We start from the raw sequence: 15,671 nt of genomic DNA on the forward strand, positions 1-15,671 counted from the left end.
CTATCTTTGTAAAGAAAAAAGTAGTAGAATTATTGCAGTCTGTGCCAGCACTAACAGATAAGGGAGAAACTCGGAGGTTAACAAGGAAGCTCGAGTAGATAAGGACTATGCAGCGAGTGAGGGAACGAAAAATAACAGGCGCAACGTTAAGAGGCAAGAAGACACTTGCACGAGATTAGAGAGCAAAGAGGGACGGCTGGTATTTTAGCCACGATTAACCCTTTGCTGACGAGTGTTGCTTACAGGCAACTACCGAAAATTATTTTTATTGCTGAGTTTCGGTATTGAGAATGACACTATGCTACTGACAGCAACTGTCATATGTTGGTTTAGAGGCGGGACACAGGACGAGGTCGAAGAATTTCGGCATGCGACTGTAGAGAGAGAGAGAGAGTAATAGAGAAAGGCAGGGATATTAACCAGTCAATAGTCTGGTTTGATACCCTACGCTGGGGAAGGCACTCTACTGGATTCCTTTTCAAAGTGCGGTCAGAGGAAAGAGACCGATGCAAGACCTCCGCCAGCAGTGGTATCACACAGGTGATGCAAAGCAAATGAAATGTATACCCATGCGGTTTACGTATGACAAGAAGTATGTGTGAAAATTCTAAACGCAGGCATAGGTGGCTTGAGCTGAAGCCCACTTCCAGTTTTCTGCCTTGTTCTTTCCCCCTATTGCTGAAAAAATTTACGCGAAATGTGTTTTTCATTTTCGGTGATTATGCGTATTCTCGATGTTTTGCATATTTAGATAGGCAACTTAGAAAGACAACTAGAAATCCCTGGTATTTATATGTGCCGTCATTAAAGGGTTAAGAGAAAGAAATGGAATTGGGCAAGTATTTGTTGCGTAAAGCAGATCACCGGTGTTATATTAGAGTTGCAGAATACGTGTCACGGGAAGGGCAGCGTAGTCGGGGATGACGGAGAATTAGATGGTGCGAATAAATTTGAAAATTTGCAGGTATAAGATGGCATCAGCTGGTGGAAAGCAAGATTAACTGGGAGATCGAGGAGATGGGCCTTCTTCCTGCGTGCAATGGACATAGAACAGACTCATTCATGTACATCTACTTCTACCATTTATCGACTAGTGCCCATAGAAGAACACGTCGGTACGTAACAATAAACAAGAATCTTGTGCGTCTTGTCTCGGTGTGCATACCTTTCTTAGTCGTCTGATTCACCCAAGGATTATACTAGTGTCCATCTGCAAACAACCCCGTCAATGCTCTACGGACCCCTCTAGACCAAAGAAAACACGCACTAACGATTTTTGTCTATAGAGAGTTATATAGACTGTGAACGAAAAAAATACTCTATAAGAAGGCAATGATGTCTAGGAGACGTCTACACCACGTCTACGCACTGTCCTGTTTCATTTTCTACGAGTGGTGGCAGTGGTGCGCGAAGCACCCAACTTGTCCCAGGCCTCCTGCTCGTACCGGCGAGCACTCCGCACTAACAATTTTTGTCAATGGAGCGTTATATAGACTGTGAACGAAAAAAATACTCTATAAGAAGGCAATGATGTCTAGGAGACGTCTACACCACGTCTACGCACTGTCCTGTTTCATTTTCTACGAGTGGTGGCAGCGATGCGCGAAGCGCCCACCTTCTCTCAAGCCTCCTGCTCAATACCGGCGAGCGCTCCGCACTAACAATTTTTGTCTATAGAGAGTTATATAGACTGTGAACAAAAAATACTCTATAAGAAGGCAAGAATGTCTAGGAGACGTCTACACCACGTCTACGCACTGCCCTGTTTCATTTTCTACGAGTGGTGGCAGCGATGCGCGAAGCGCCCACCTTGTTCCAGGCCTCCTGCTCGGTACCGGCGAGCACTCCGCTGCCACAGAAGCGACGCTTAAGGCGAGTGTCGATGTCGTGGCCCTCTGGCGGCCGGCAGCAGGAGGCCGGCACGGAACAGCGCTCCACGCTAGGGTTAGTCTTGGAGCAGTTGAAGTACAGGTTCTGGCCCCAGTCACGGTAACGGTCGCTCGTCACGCCGCAGCAGTGGAACGCCGACTGCGACGGTGGAAAGTGTCTTACGATGCGTCCGCCGCCGCGAGCCGGGAAGTAGGTTTGCGGTTGTAGCCGGCGATCATGACGGTGCCCGTAACGCGATTCAGTCTCGGCTTTGCTTGCTTTGTTTGCTCGCTTGTTTGTTTATTGTAATTTACATTATCCCTGGATGTCCCAGAAGAGGGCACTCAGAGATAGAATGATGCGTGGTTAAAGCAAAACTGTGGGATTTAGCGTCTCGAAGCTTCCCAAGACAGCCTACGAGGAATGCTGTTGTTAGGGGATCTGGAGTAACGTTGACCGCCTACCACTCCTGTATGTGCGCCCAAAGCATGACCTAAAGGAGTATTTTTTTTGCATTTTGCCCCCATAGGAATTCGACCACCGATGTAGGGAATCGCCAAGATTAGAGTGACGTCCTTCACCAGCCAGGGTGTGCCAATGCAAAATTGTTAGTTCTTACAACCATCGTGACACAAATTGCGACAGCAATGCTTTATTTGCCATTGCCCCCCCCCCCCCCCCCCCTATTGCACCCCTAAGTTACGGGTCTTTAGCGCATTCAAAAAGCAAACACAAAAATTTAAGCAGAGAAGGAACCCCGCGATTTGCATAGCATCGCAGCGCCACATTCACTGAGCAACTGCGACCTGGGAAGGAGGGTGGTGAGGGTAATATAGATAAAATATGAAAGATGGGGAAAAGCACACAAAAGGGATCGAGGTGCACATGTGCCCCAGGCAAAGTTACATGACGTAAATGCAGCATAAACCACTATCGCGCAGCAATTGTCATGAGGTCGCGCATAGAGCTCCAGTAGGTGAAGTGTGAATGACAAAAGTGTCTTCCGTTATCTACCATGTTTGCTGCCCCCGTCCACCCGGGGAGACATTACGTCGCGGGTGTAGTACGTGACGTGAAGGAATGTGCGACGGCACACACTTGTAAATTGGCACTAAACTCAGTAAATTACTTGGCCTTATGCACTGTGCTCAGACTCATCGACTGTATAAACTCAGTCTCGCTCCTCTAAGTTGTGAGCACTTACCTGGGCGAAGTCTACGAGTCGCGCGTAGTCCCGGTTGTCTCGGTAGCTGACCACGAGCTCTATGGTGAAGACGCTCTGAGCAGTCTGCGAATATAGTAATGAGCACTGAGAACAACATATACATGAAGTTGTATGTTGCATGGTCATGGCGATTGGAAGTAGTCGAAGAAAGAATGTCGCTTTAAGCCATAGTGATTCTGAGAAAGATATCTCGCTTGCAATGGAACTTGCAGTTCACGCGCGCCTTCGCGAAGGCAGGATTGCACTGAGCACAAGTACTGCTTTTGCCTTCGGTATTAAGGTAATTCATAGAAACAACACTGAAAACCCTAACTTGCGTCTACTTATGCAGAATAAGATAAACCACCGCCATTGCGTGGATGTTTGACTAACAAAAAATATCATATAACACTGTGAGTAAGTGAAATGACCCCATAAAATTTTAACGCCACGAAGGAGAAGAGTATACGTTGTTTCAGACTCCAGTGTCTTACCTTCTTGGATACAACTAATATTACCTGCATTAAAACTACTATACAACTACGTATACACATATAAAATACAACTACTATAAAAGCGCTATGGAGCAGGGAAAAGCAAGGGAACTATTATGACCAACACGGCTTGCTTAATCGTTCTTTTCCCTGTGGTGTTCCTTTAACAACGCGCCCCAGTTGACAACCTGTTATTTACTCTTCATTTTGGTATTCATGATTCACTTCGTCTGCCCCCTGCCACCTGAAATAGAAATTGTCTTCGTCACAAACACAAACACATCCGCGCACGTTTGTACGTATTATACAGTCGAAAAACACCTTGTTACCAGGGTGTCTACCAACCGGGAAAACCGGGAAAACCGGGAATTCTCAGGGATTTTGAGTAGTCTGGAAAAACTCAGGGAAAACTCAGGGAATGTGTGCTTCTATCAGGTAAAATTAGCTGTAATTTTTTTAGAGGGTCAAAAGTCGCGGTAATGCTGGCTCGAGAAACAGAAAGGACTCGTAACGAATCGTCGTCGGCTGGAGGAGTTGCCAGTGTACAGTCAACGACCGACTTTCCGGATTCCCGATAACTCGGACGGCTTCGCGGCACCACCACGTACCCCAAAGATTCAATGTATCATAACGTCTGAAATTTCAGACGCAAGAACTCTTCGCCGTCCGATTTTCTAAACGTTTTGCGTGATCGCAGGTCCGAGACGGCATTAATGAAAACCACCACCGCTGCTATTTTGATTACCTCGCCGCCTTGAACCGATGCTCTCGCACGCAGATCCGCTGGCAGCCGTAACCACCACTGCGGCAACGCTAGGCCTAGCTGCTTCGACGTTCACTGTTAAGCTTCTTGTCGTTCGGTGCCGTGTTTCTTCATTTCTCCGCTGACAGTAATAATTTTGTCTTCGAAGCTCGGAAAGCACGGCGCATTGCATAATGCTCTTTCCCGAAAGTCTGCTTCGCCTTATTATAGTCATGTAACGCGGTGAAGCGTAACAAGCGTAGGAAGGGGCAATTGTCGCGGGACACTGTATGTATTCCTTAATTTTACACGTGTGCACCCGCCCTCACCTGTCACAGTAGGAGCACCGATATGCCTAATAAGTGCACTGACAGGCATTCAGAGCTTTTTCAGACGTACATGTGTCGATTTTAGCCCTTAAGGGCAGTCAAAGACATTAATTTATTTTTTCGGACTGCCGGATTTTTCGGAAGTTTTCGCGGCCCCTAGGGGGTCCGAAAAATTGGACGTTGACTGTAAATTGACCAAGAGTATTCTTCAAATGGTCCGTGGGGCGAACGCGTGGCGAAAGGAGGACGAGAACAGAAAGGATCGACGCACTGAGGAATGAACGGGGAATTAAGTTTTGCGTGATTTTGCGTGAAGGGTAAATAAATGAAAAAAAAAGTATGCGACCGCTTCTTTGAAGGAGCCTGCGCTCAAAAAACAAATTGTTGGCTGATGCTGAGATGCAGGTGTCCCTCATCCAAGCCAAAATAAACTCTTTAAAGCAGTGAAACCCAACACTGAGGCGTCTTGCGCGAGCTGAGAGTATGTCAGGACAGTTGCATGACACTGAGCATGCTATCAGTTGATAGAAATAGCTCATATTCGAAAATATTTGGTTCTGTATGCATCTCCTTTTTATTTGTACTAGAGAATGTCCAACTAGATTTGAAAATATTTTCGAAGACATTTTATTTGCTGTGCATTTTAATAACCCCTCCCTTATATTCTTTTTTTTTTGAATAACATAAACACTACTCCTTAGTATTCAAATTGGATTAAGTCGGTTTTCTTTGAAATTTTTTTCATATGCTTACTAGAGAGTGACAGCATAGGGCGATATGATTTCAGCGCGACTTGACATAAAACATAGTTCTGCATCACTCAGGGAATTTCGCAAAAGCACTCAGGGAAAACCTGGAAAACTCAGGGAATTTGGAAATGTCAACATGGTAGACACCCTGGTTACCTTTGCCGTGACCCTCAGAACTTGGTTCGCGATGTCACCTTTTCAAGAGAGATAAACCTCGGAACACATAATGCCGCTAAGGACCGCTACCATTAAGGATGATGAGGCTAGTCGTGTCTAAATGACGGCGACGATTATTAGCTGCAGCGCTGGCTTTGGGCCAGTCGTTCCGGGCATCTGTCCGTATATATATGCCCACGTAACATCCTGTCGCGTGGGTCTTTCCACGTGGCATTATTTATTGCATCGACCTCTGCTCTCCGCATCGAATTGCCAAATCACGTCGTAATGGGCAAAACTACCGATCCTGGACCGCGTGTCGCGGGCCGCACTCACACTCTTGGTGAGCATGGGCAGGGCGACTGTGGCCCCCACGTAGAGTAGATCCAGCACGACGAGAAGGCAGGCGCCTCTCATGTACCAGCGCAGGAAGCAGACGTTCTCGCGCAACCCCCCGACGAAACCCATGAAGCCGATGACCATCAGCAGGCTCGAAATGCACAGCGCCGTAATGTCCCGGTTGACCACGAAGCTGACCAACAGGGACCGGCGACGGAACGAGATCTCGTCACGGCGCTCCACGATGGACATGATCTGTACGCGGTTCGGAGAGAGAGGTCGTGCGCAATCATCATCATCATCATCATCATCATCATCATCACCACCACCATCATCATCAGCAGCAGCAGCAGCAGCTCATCATCATCAGCAGCAGCAGCAGCAGCCTGGTTACGCCCACTGCAGGGCAATGGCCTCTCCCATACTTCTCCAACTACCCCGGTCATGTGCTAATTGTGGCCATGCTGTCCCTGCAAACTTCTTAAACCCATCCACCCACGTAACTTTCTGCCGCTCCCTGCTACGCTTCGCTTCTCTTGGAATCCATTCCGTAACCCTTAATGACCATCGGTCATCTTCCCTCCTCATGACATGTCCTGGGGGAAGATAACCGTGCCTCATGTGCCTGCCGTATTTGCAGCTAGACGACATTGGTCTGGGCACGTGTCAGGACTTATGGAGTTTTGCAAATTGAATACCCCGCGAGGAAGGTATTTGAAGAAATAAGGTTATTAAGACAACAAAGATGGAGTGTACTTTGCGTACGGCGACGAACGCGCCCGTTACAGTACGAGTGTACAGTTCTGGACGTTGTCAAATTCCGCCATATTGTCTAATTCGGTAATGGCGGCCCTTTCAGCCAACCAGAAAGGCCGCGTAGCAGTCCTCTGGGCCAGTCGTAGCTCACCAGATTGTCGAATACTGCCATGTTGTAGAATTTGCAATGTCCACAACGGAACGCGGATCGACACTGTGCAGACGACACGGCGCGGATGAACACGTCTTGAGGGGAGTTCAGCCTTCCTATTGGCTAAAGAGCCTTGCAGCTTCCCCAGTGCTGCAAGGAATAACTGAGATGGAGTACAGATAAAAACTTAATTAGGGAATTTTTGTTAATTATAGTCGATTCTGCATTTCAATTGTTTGCGCAAGTAACGTCCCCCTCTTCAAGAAGGCCACTCAGGCAATTAAAAAAATTATTGAAGGTGCTCGCTGAAACACCCTGTATGTGCTGTTGCGTGTTGAACCATGCCTGGTGATGACGTAGCTTCCGGGACGTAGTTTCCGATGACCTAAAACCACTTCTACTGTAAACATCTGATGTATGCGTCTTCTGCGGAAGGTTCATTTTTTTACTGCCGGTACGTTTCGAATTGTTAAATTCGAGTTTTTCGGTAACTTCCAAATAACCCGCTTTAACCCCATACTCAAGCACTACACGCGCCCTTCAAAAAAAAAAGTAGCGTGCAATTCGCGTGGTGTATCTTTTGTGCTTCTGCGGTTTACGGATTTCGACAAGATCGGTGGACTAACTGCAATTTAGTAGGTAGAATTTCCAAGCCATGGTGTGTGAGAGAGAAGAGAGAAAAAAAAATCAGTTTTCCACAGATTTACTGGACATAGTTTGTGAGTGTGCCGACGAGTGCAAGTACGTATTTGGGACCACCACTGGATAAACAACGCGTGTAGTGAAGACATACCAAGGAAGATGGACGCTCGCACTGGACTCTACTCGCACAACCATTCTTTAAAAAGTCTACAGTGTGTTTTCCTGTGGAGAGATCTGTACACTCTACACCGAACATCCGTATAGACTTCTTTAAGCAGTTTAACGGCTCCAAACAGGACAGTTGTCTATGACGGACTCCGTATAGTGGACATCTGCGGAGCAATTTTGATTACATGACACTGAACGTGCATATTATATGCATAACGACGTTTTGTCTGTTTTAATGGCAATATTATGCACTGTACGTGAGCGTTTTTGCGTTCCGTCCCGCCGATGCTAAGAATCGAACCCTCAACCTCATGTTCAGTAGCAGTATAGTGTAGACGCATGGCATCGCATCAACTGTCGGCTTATGGCTCGGTATGCTGTGGGCAAAAAAACAAATGAAAGGAAATATCCGTGCCAACTATATTTGTAGAATGACAGCTTGTAGGTTACAAGAAGGGTACAGGTTTGGGCCGGTTGTTAATACATAGTTACACTAGAAGCATAGCGCAGAAAGGACGAACCACAAAAGACAGTTTTAGTTTAGCGTACGTAACTATAGCGTACGCTATACGCTAGCGTACGCTAAGCAGCGCACGTTTTCTACAATTTTAGTTGGCCGGCGATATCTTCGAATCTCAGAGGCCATATGCTGTCGTTGGGACAATTTTGCGCCTGTAGCGATAGGTGGCGCTGACATCTCGAACGTTTCTTTCGTCAGGCTTCGACTCGTTAGAAACGAGAAGCGATCTCGAAAATACCACGAGGTTATCCATAATACTGTGTCGTCGAAGCGGCCTGAGACTAAGCGAAAGCCGTTTACACAGTCATTTGCTACGAACGAAGTGCATTTTACAAAAGCAACGCCAAATTGAATTCGAAGCGGGCAGCCGGGACCGCCGCCATGTTTCCCGCAAACTCCGCAAACCCCGCAAAAACGCTAACGCTAACTCGTTTGCGTTGCGTACGCCCGCTATAGCCGCTATTTCGTTTAGCGTTCAGCGCATGCGCAGTGACGACCCGTTATGTTTTAGCGTACGCAATGGTATAGCGTACGCTATACTAAAACTGTCTAAAGACTAGACAGGACAAGCGCTAAACTGTAGGGTATAAACTTTATTACGCAGACGAATATGGGAAGTCCTAAACCAAGGAATGCCATCTGCGAGGGTTAAATCGAGACTGTATGGACTATTTGTAGATTGTCTAAATTTACGTTTTGCGAGCGGCTGACGTTCGCGACTCTACCGATAGTTGGCCAACGTCAACTCACGCAGGCGAAGGCGACCACGCAGGAGACGGCGAAGACGAGCAGGTTCACAAAGACCAGCGGCACCCTGTGCAGAGGGTTCACGTCGACGAATGGAGGCGACTCGTCCTCGTCAGCCCCCATAAACGCCCTTCTTTCTCGGCTCACTCCGTATGGTATGGTATGGTGTTCCTTATGCGATGGCGCACACCCACTGTGGGGGATTGGCCAAGATTTGGATGAAATTAGGCTATCTTTATTAAAAAATGAAAATGGTAACGCGAACTGGAGGAAATGAACTAAAATAAAATGTTTAAGAATTCAAGACAATCTCTTTGCAGCAATTATAAAATCCTCCACGGTTGAGCAAATATCCCTGTTTTCTGTGTGCACGCTTATTCTTCTTGTTCTTGACGATGGGGATGAGGATGACTTCAAACGATGGCCCGGAACCGCTAAGGGCGAAGTATCGAGTTGCACAGGTGAAATGAATTATCTGAATTTGCAAGTAAGGCCGAATATATGAAGCGAAGGGAGGCGCGAAGAAGGAGTATTATTGGATAACCAGACGACGGTGACGTCTTTTTTGGTTTAAAATGAAGAGGAACAAAGAAAAAAAAGGGCATTTGCTTCTTCTTCTAATGCCCCCCACGACCTCGATATGGCGGAGAAGGAGGCAGAATATGGAGAAGGAGGGTGTGAATTACGAGGGAGTATTACGTCAAGCAACCAACATTCGCAACCGAACTTTCCACGAAATGGTCCCCTTCGTTTTTTACAGCGAAGCTGTTAGCCTTTCGGTGGTCGGCATTTTTTCGTATCGGACGGTGAACAAAAATTATCATCAGCAATGGCTATGTAACCCCCCTAAGCAAGCAAAAATGCAATGGCTCATCCGTCTCGTAGTGCAGAGGCTACAAGCAGTCAGCAAAGTGAAGCGAACAGTCCACACATTCATTGGAATCAGCCATACAACGTACAGAACAGCATGCGTTTCAATGAAGAACAAGCTCTAAGCAGGTAACTGTCATCATCAGCAATGGCTCATGACCCCGTAAGCAATGGCTCATATCCCCGTAAGCAAGCAAACACTACAGCTCCCCTTGGAAAATCAGTGATGTTATTTCGAAGATAGAGCGCCGTAGAGGACGAAAAAGGTACAATCCCGCATGAGTGACTCAGCACATGCGCCACTGGCGCGAGAAAGTCTGTTAGACGTACCTTTAGTTTCTGCGGTTCGCATACGTCCGACGTACCTTAACAAGAGCCATTCCCAAATGGGGCGTTAGTGCCCACTGCTTCACCTGGTTCACCGCGCCGGCAGGCAGCGTCGAAGCGTAAAGAAACTCGCACATGGGCATGGCCAGCGCTCGACCTCACTCCGCAACGCCGGCAAGCCTAGGGACAAAGGCATACAAAGCGAGCGAAGAAACTCCTCGATCGTAGTATCTAGGCAAAGTCAGATAATCAAGGAGCAAAAACGCTCACATTTTTTTCTCCTCGCAGCCGATCTTACTTGCGCTTGCGCACAAACGTCGGGCGACTCCTGAAATGCCACGCCCCGCTGTGCTGCCTAACAATTGTGAAGTCGCGACCGGGCTTCCCTCCGAACACGCGGTGCCATCTCGTGGTGCCACCGTGAATTCCGCGTGTGTGAATTTTGGGTCAAGGAGGTCCATCGACGAGCGGCACCTACTCTATGGGACGTAACCGGCGGCACGTATGCCGTAATCCAAGTTGGAGTCGAGGAGTTTTCACCGGAGAGCGGCACATGTGACCCAGGGACCCATGTAGGTCTGAAGCTTCGTTAGCAGAGTAGCCCGATCCCTACCCTTCAGACCTTAGACTACCTGCAGTGTGCCTCAAGTTGACGGGAAGGAAGTTAGGCGTAGATAGACAAAACTGGGTGATAGTCCCAAAGGATACTAATGGCATCAAAAAATAAAAAGAAATCGGCACGTTCTCATACCTTTGCCGGTCTTGCGGGACGCCGGACATTCTTCGTCACGAGTTGATCGGGTGTCCTAATCTTGCAGAACCCAACAATCAAGAAACTAAAAAAAAAACCCCAAAAAACGCCCAAGATAAACCAAGACAAAAGCACAGAAGAAGACCGCCAAGAATAGTGTGAGGCCATGCTGGCGGCCCCGGACTTGCAGGTCCGGCGCGAGCCGGTGAACCAGGCCAGGGAAGCAGGCAAAGGCCAGTGGTATACCTGGGCTGAGGAGGCCACCCGCCTTGGTTGAAGAAAGAACCCTTTTTCTCACTGATCCAGATTATTAAATGTTTGTTCTCTCTCTCTCTCTCGACAGAGGCACTTTAGATTGCTTACGTGTGGGAATGCGAAAGGATTATAATCTCTGGTGAATTTTTTTCTCCCGCGCGTTCCTTGTCCGCGCAAGCGCACGCCTGCGTTCTAGCCGCGCCTCGGTAAAACCAATTCGAAACGCTCCAAGACCGTCAATGCGCTCACTTGCCCGCGAGGAGTTCATACGAAGGCACGAAAGCGGAAATCCTTTAAGACGAGGAAAAATATGCGCTGTGATGTGCCTAATTGATGAAGTTAGGTTAATTAACCTGTGGGTTATTGAGCTTAGGCGAATCATCATCATCATCATCATCAGCCTGGTTACGCCCACTGCAGGGCAAAGGCCTCTCCTATACTTCTCCAATTAGCCCGGTCACGTACTAATTGTGGCCATGTCGTCCCTGCAAACGTCTTAATCTCATCCGCCCACCTAACTTTCTGCCGTCCGCTGCTACGCTTTCCTTGCCTTGGAATCCAGTCCGCAACCCTTAATGACCATCGGTTATCTGCCCTCCTCATTACACGTCCTGCCCATGCCCATTTCTTTTTCTTGATTTCAACTAAGATGTCATTAACTCGCGTTTGTTCCCTCACCCAATCTGCTCTTTTCTTATCCCTTAACGTTACATCTATCATTCTTCATTCCATAGCTCGTTGCGTCGTCCTCAGTTTAAGTAGAACCCGCTCAGTAAGCGGCTATGTTTCTGCCCCGTACGTAAGTACTGGTAAAACGCAGCTGTTATATACTTCACTATCACTGTCACTATTAGAATGGAACAAAGTACGCCATGACCCGACAAGGCGACGCCAAGCCTTCCAACTCCAATCATCAATGATTGCCTATCACAAGCGTATTACTTGAAGAAAATCTCAGAGGATGTGTTCTGTTTAGCCTGTGCCGGAAGCATAGAGCCCGAAATTTACTACAGTGCTTCTTTAACATCAGCGTTTGCAGAATCACGGACTGCATGTTATCGCAAACAGTTGCAACATTGGATAGACATATTCTGAGGCTGTAAACTTTGTTCGTCCTTCGTCTCAAGCTACTCGGTGTCATGTGCTCGCAAAATTTATTGACAGCCAAACCAGCAACAGCGCCATAGATAATCTGCCTTGCGGACACGCGCTGCGAGCGAGTTGAAGCCGAAGAAGAAGAAGAGGAATATCGAACCGGTCCACAACGATTCGAACTCCCGTCAGCCAAAGGTTTCTGGAGCGTCCTGGATGGCGTTCTTCAAATCGGCGCCGGTATGTCGTACATCATTATTAAACGCATTATAACGCAATGAGTCAATCTTGAAAAAAACGACCGGTCAGCTCCCGACAGTGAATTTCGTTCCATGAGTGTCCAGCGGTTTCGACGTGACACGCTCACTATCGGGATAGCAATTCCACGGACGCCCGAGGCGCGCTTGCTTCCCCATCGCGGTTGGCGTTGTCGGCGTCGCCGTCGCCGTGCTGTCGTGGTATCGACGGCGCATGCGCGCCCCGCGTGCGGAGGGCTAGAAGGCATTCACACACGCCCAGTGCATTTGGATGCAAAAAGCGACGAAGCCAAGTGGCCCCACCATCACGCTGCGCTCGATCAGTCGGCTGTGCCGGAGCTGCAGGGCGGCGTTGTGGCTTCCTCTGCTGGCGAGAGCGCTGTGCGGAGAAAAACATCCCTCCTGCTGTGAGCAAGCCGGGTGCAAACGACACCTTGGTGCATGCACTGGTCCTAGCGGAACGGACAAGTAACGTTAGGGTAAATCTACCAAATCCTTCCTCTGGCGTACGCTGATGGTTTTTCTTCGGTCTCACCTCGTGCGCCAGCCAGATGCGATGGCCGCAGCGTAGTTGGTGGCGCTTCCTATCCTTTCATTTCCTTTATGAAATGCCTTCGCGGCAACACAACCTCTCGCTATCGCATTCAATTAAAAAAAAAGGCGTTCAGCGAAGTTGCTTTTGTTTTAGGAACCTTGACAGCGACAACTTAATTAGCGAGAAAGGTGGCCTATCCCAGGCTACGAGCGATTTGAGTAACGTTGATGGAGAAACCAGTATGTGAGAAACGGCTCTATAGGTAGGCTGCACAGACTTTAGGCTGAACAGGCCTGCCCGTAACCTCGATTATAGGAAGTAACTATCGCAGGCAGCATTGTTCGCAAGCCCTGTTTTTCAGTGCCCCATCTGATAGATGCAGATAACCTACTCATGGTTCTCACTCGCACCTCGATAAGCGATCAGATTTGGAAAAGGTATGGGCCGCTCTTTTACTAGGTAATGCCAACCTGAAGTCAAGGAAGGTCGATAATGCGTCGATGACAGCTTCCTTCAAATCCTGCTCCGGCGAGCACTGATGACTTTCCAGCTAAATCGCCTTTAGAAGAAATTAAATTATGGGGTTTTACGTGCCAAAACCAATTTCTGATTATGAGGCACGCCGTAGTGGAGGACTCCGGAAATTTCGACCACCTGGGGTTCTTTAACGTGCACCTTAATCTAAGTACACCGGTGTTTTCGCATTTCGCCCCCATCGAAATGCAGCCGCCATGGCCGGGATACGATCCCGCGACCTCGTGCTCAGCAGCCCAACACCATAGCCACTGAGCAACCACGGCGGGTAAATCGCCTTATTCTCAAGCCGGAAAGTGAAGAGATTTGCGGCATCTGTCTGCGCATAAATGCACCCGATGATCTGACCATTCGCGCGGGTCTTATGCAAGAGCACGCTGTCGGAAGAACCAGTATTCCAAACAGGGCAGATAGTCACAGCAAGACGCGTGCTTGAAATGACGAAGAGTGGTAGAATAACAGATGTCCCTAGACCCTACGAGGGCAAATCGCATTGTCGAAACGTTGCCTCCAGAAATATGGAATCGTCTACCACTGTTGATTACTCCTAGGAATACCTCTTTAATAACCCTCTTCACATGCCAGTCGCTCGCCAAGCATACCTCGACGCTTTGGGGATATTTAAACACTGTACAGCGGCATGCACTGGCAGTCTATTTGGCTGTATTCATAATAATTCTTTCCCGCAGTCAGGGCAGCACATGAAGGTGACAGCACAAGGTGACTTGCCCCCGTCGTCGTCTTCTGTCACGGCGAAGTTTATCATGACTACACTTTGTATTTGCACACGTCCTCCTTCTCGGATATTTCGGGCGCGCTCACACTTATCGTGGCCTGGTCAGTCTTATGTTCTATCGGCAGACCTGCAACACGCCCAAGCGAGCTTGTATGCCCACACGCTTACACTGTCATTCGCTCGATCTGTCTAAAAGATCTTCGTCGAGTGATTGATTTCACGATACTGGTTGGCATAACGTAAAGATTGTTATCTATTTCTTTTCCTCTTCGCTCTTCGTTAGTAGTTTGAGCGGCGCTCGACCTACGTAATCATTATGATCGGCCGGCCGTGATTGGTAGTTAAAAATACAGTAATAGAATCTCTCCAAAGAAACCTTACAATGTACCGGCCATGTAACGGCTGTTTTGCGGTGCATAGAAAACTGTAAGTTGAATTATTTTTTAAAATGAGTTATGCAGAAAACATCGACGATGACTGTCAAGGTAAGCGAACACCTCTCTGAATTCAGTGGATTATTCGTGTAAATTGCTCCCGCACCGTTGCTTCCCCATGCTCCGCAGTAATGGCTACCCACACGTTGCTGCCCAGACTCGCTCTATTGGCGTAACGTTCCTCGTCGGGAATGGCGGCATACACGTTGGCGCCGAGCTATAGTCTCGCGTCGCTTTTCGATATTCGGTTCCTTTTTTCCACGCAGTCGTTGCAGAAGTATGCTGAGCCGCCGTTCGCCTAACCGCTAAGTTCATTGGCCCCTAGCGTGACGTCAGCGCCTCTCCGACCAAGCAGTGAGGTCTGGAGACACCGGCGCCTTTCCCATTCCCCAGCGACTTACATTCTGCCAGCCGTCACCGCCTCTTAGGCAGCCTTTCCCTTCTGCCTACGCTGCTACTGTCTTCACATTATGCAAGCGTGCTGGAGCGGTGGAACTCCGACCGCCAAGCACGAAAACGTGGGAAAGCGAGAAAGAAACCTGTTCGCTTTAATAGAGAACTAAAGTTGGCAGTGTCTGGGCACACCTGGATCTTGCGCCATCAAACATGCTTTATTACCATCATCGTCAAAACATTCTATATTCTATCTCGTGCAGGCTCGCGCAGGGCCGGAAGCGTCGGAGGGAACGCCGGCGAAGGTCCCGTTCTCGTCGACAGCGGCGAACGTGTTCTCCACGAGAGGAGCCAAAACGTCGACCTGGTCAACAGGAAGCCGGAGTAGCTCAGCTTCAACGACGCTGACTTCCGCTACCCCGGTTGAAGAACCATCAGGGGTACGTGTCAACGACGCCGCGAACCGGCCTCTAACAGGCGGTCACCCTGATGGTTAGAGATGTCTCCCCCTGCCGAGCCTTTCGGCGATTGAGTTCGGATGTGTTGTGTGTTTCAGCCTTGTTTTCCCACACTGTACACTCTTGAGATATTCCTTATGAATACGTTCCTGGGATTTGCATA

General features: G+C 48.4%; 2 protein-coding genes across 7 annotated transcripts in view; one reads left to right on the forward strand and one right to left on the reverse strand.

The window, feature by feature from the left end:
* Positions 1–9,051, reverse strand: part of LOC135919271 (tetraspanin-33-like) — a 12,827-nt gene extending 3,776 nt beyond the window's left edge. Inside the window, exons 1-4 of the mRNA XM_065453007.2 lie at positions 8,870–9,051; positions 5,880–6,137; positions 3,074–3,157; positions 1,810–2,028 (exon numbers count right to left, since the gene is read on the reverse strand). Of these exons, the coding sequence (XP_065309079.2) occupies positions 1,810–2,028; positions 3,074–3,157; positions 5,880–6,137; positions 8,870–8,989 (681 nt within the window). The 5' untranslated portion in view covers positions 8,990–9,051. The remainder of the gene's footprint in view (positions 1–1,809; positions 2,029–3,073; positions 3,158–5,879; positions 6,138–8,869) is intronic.
* A 3,234-nt stretch (positions 9,052–12,285) lies between these two features.
* The window catches only part of LOC135919265 (neprilysin-2-like), a 39,575-nt gene continuing 36,189 nt past the window's right edge, over positions 12,286–15,671 (forward strand). For all 6 annotated transcript variants that reach the window (XM_070521181.1, XM_070521182.1, XM_070521186.1 and 3 more), the window contains exons 1-2: positions 12,286–12,401; positions 15,314–15,490. In XM_070521181.1, coding sequence (XP_070377282.1) covers positions 12,378–12,401; positions 15,314–15,490 — 201 coding nt within the window. In that variant the 5' untranslated portion in view covers positions 12,286–12,377. The remainder of the gene's footprint in view (positions 12,402–15,313; positions 15,491–15,671) is intronic.

The sequence above is a fragment of the Dermacentor albipictus genome, chromosome 7 (genome assembly GCF_038994185.2).
Source record: "Dermacentor albipictus isolate Rhodes 1998 colony chromosome 7, USDA_Dalb.pri_finalv2, whole genome shotgun sequence".
NCBI lineage: Eukaryota > Metazoa > Arthropoda > Arachnida > Ixodida > Ixodidae > Dermacentor > Dermacentor albipictus.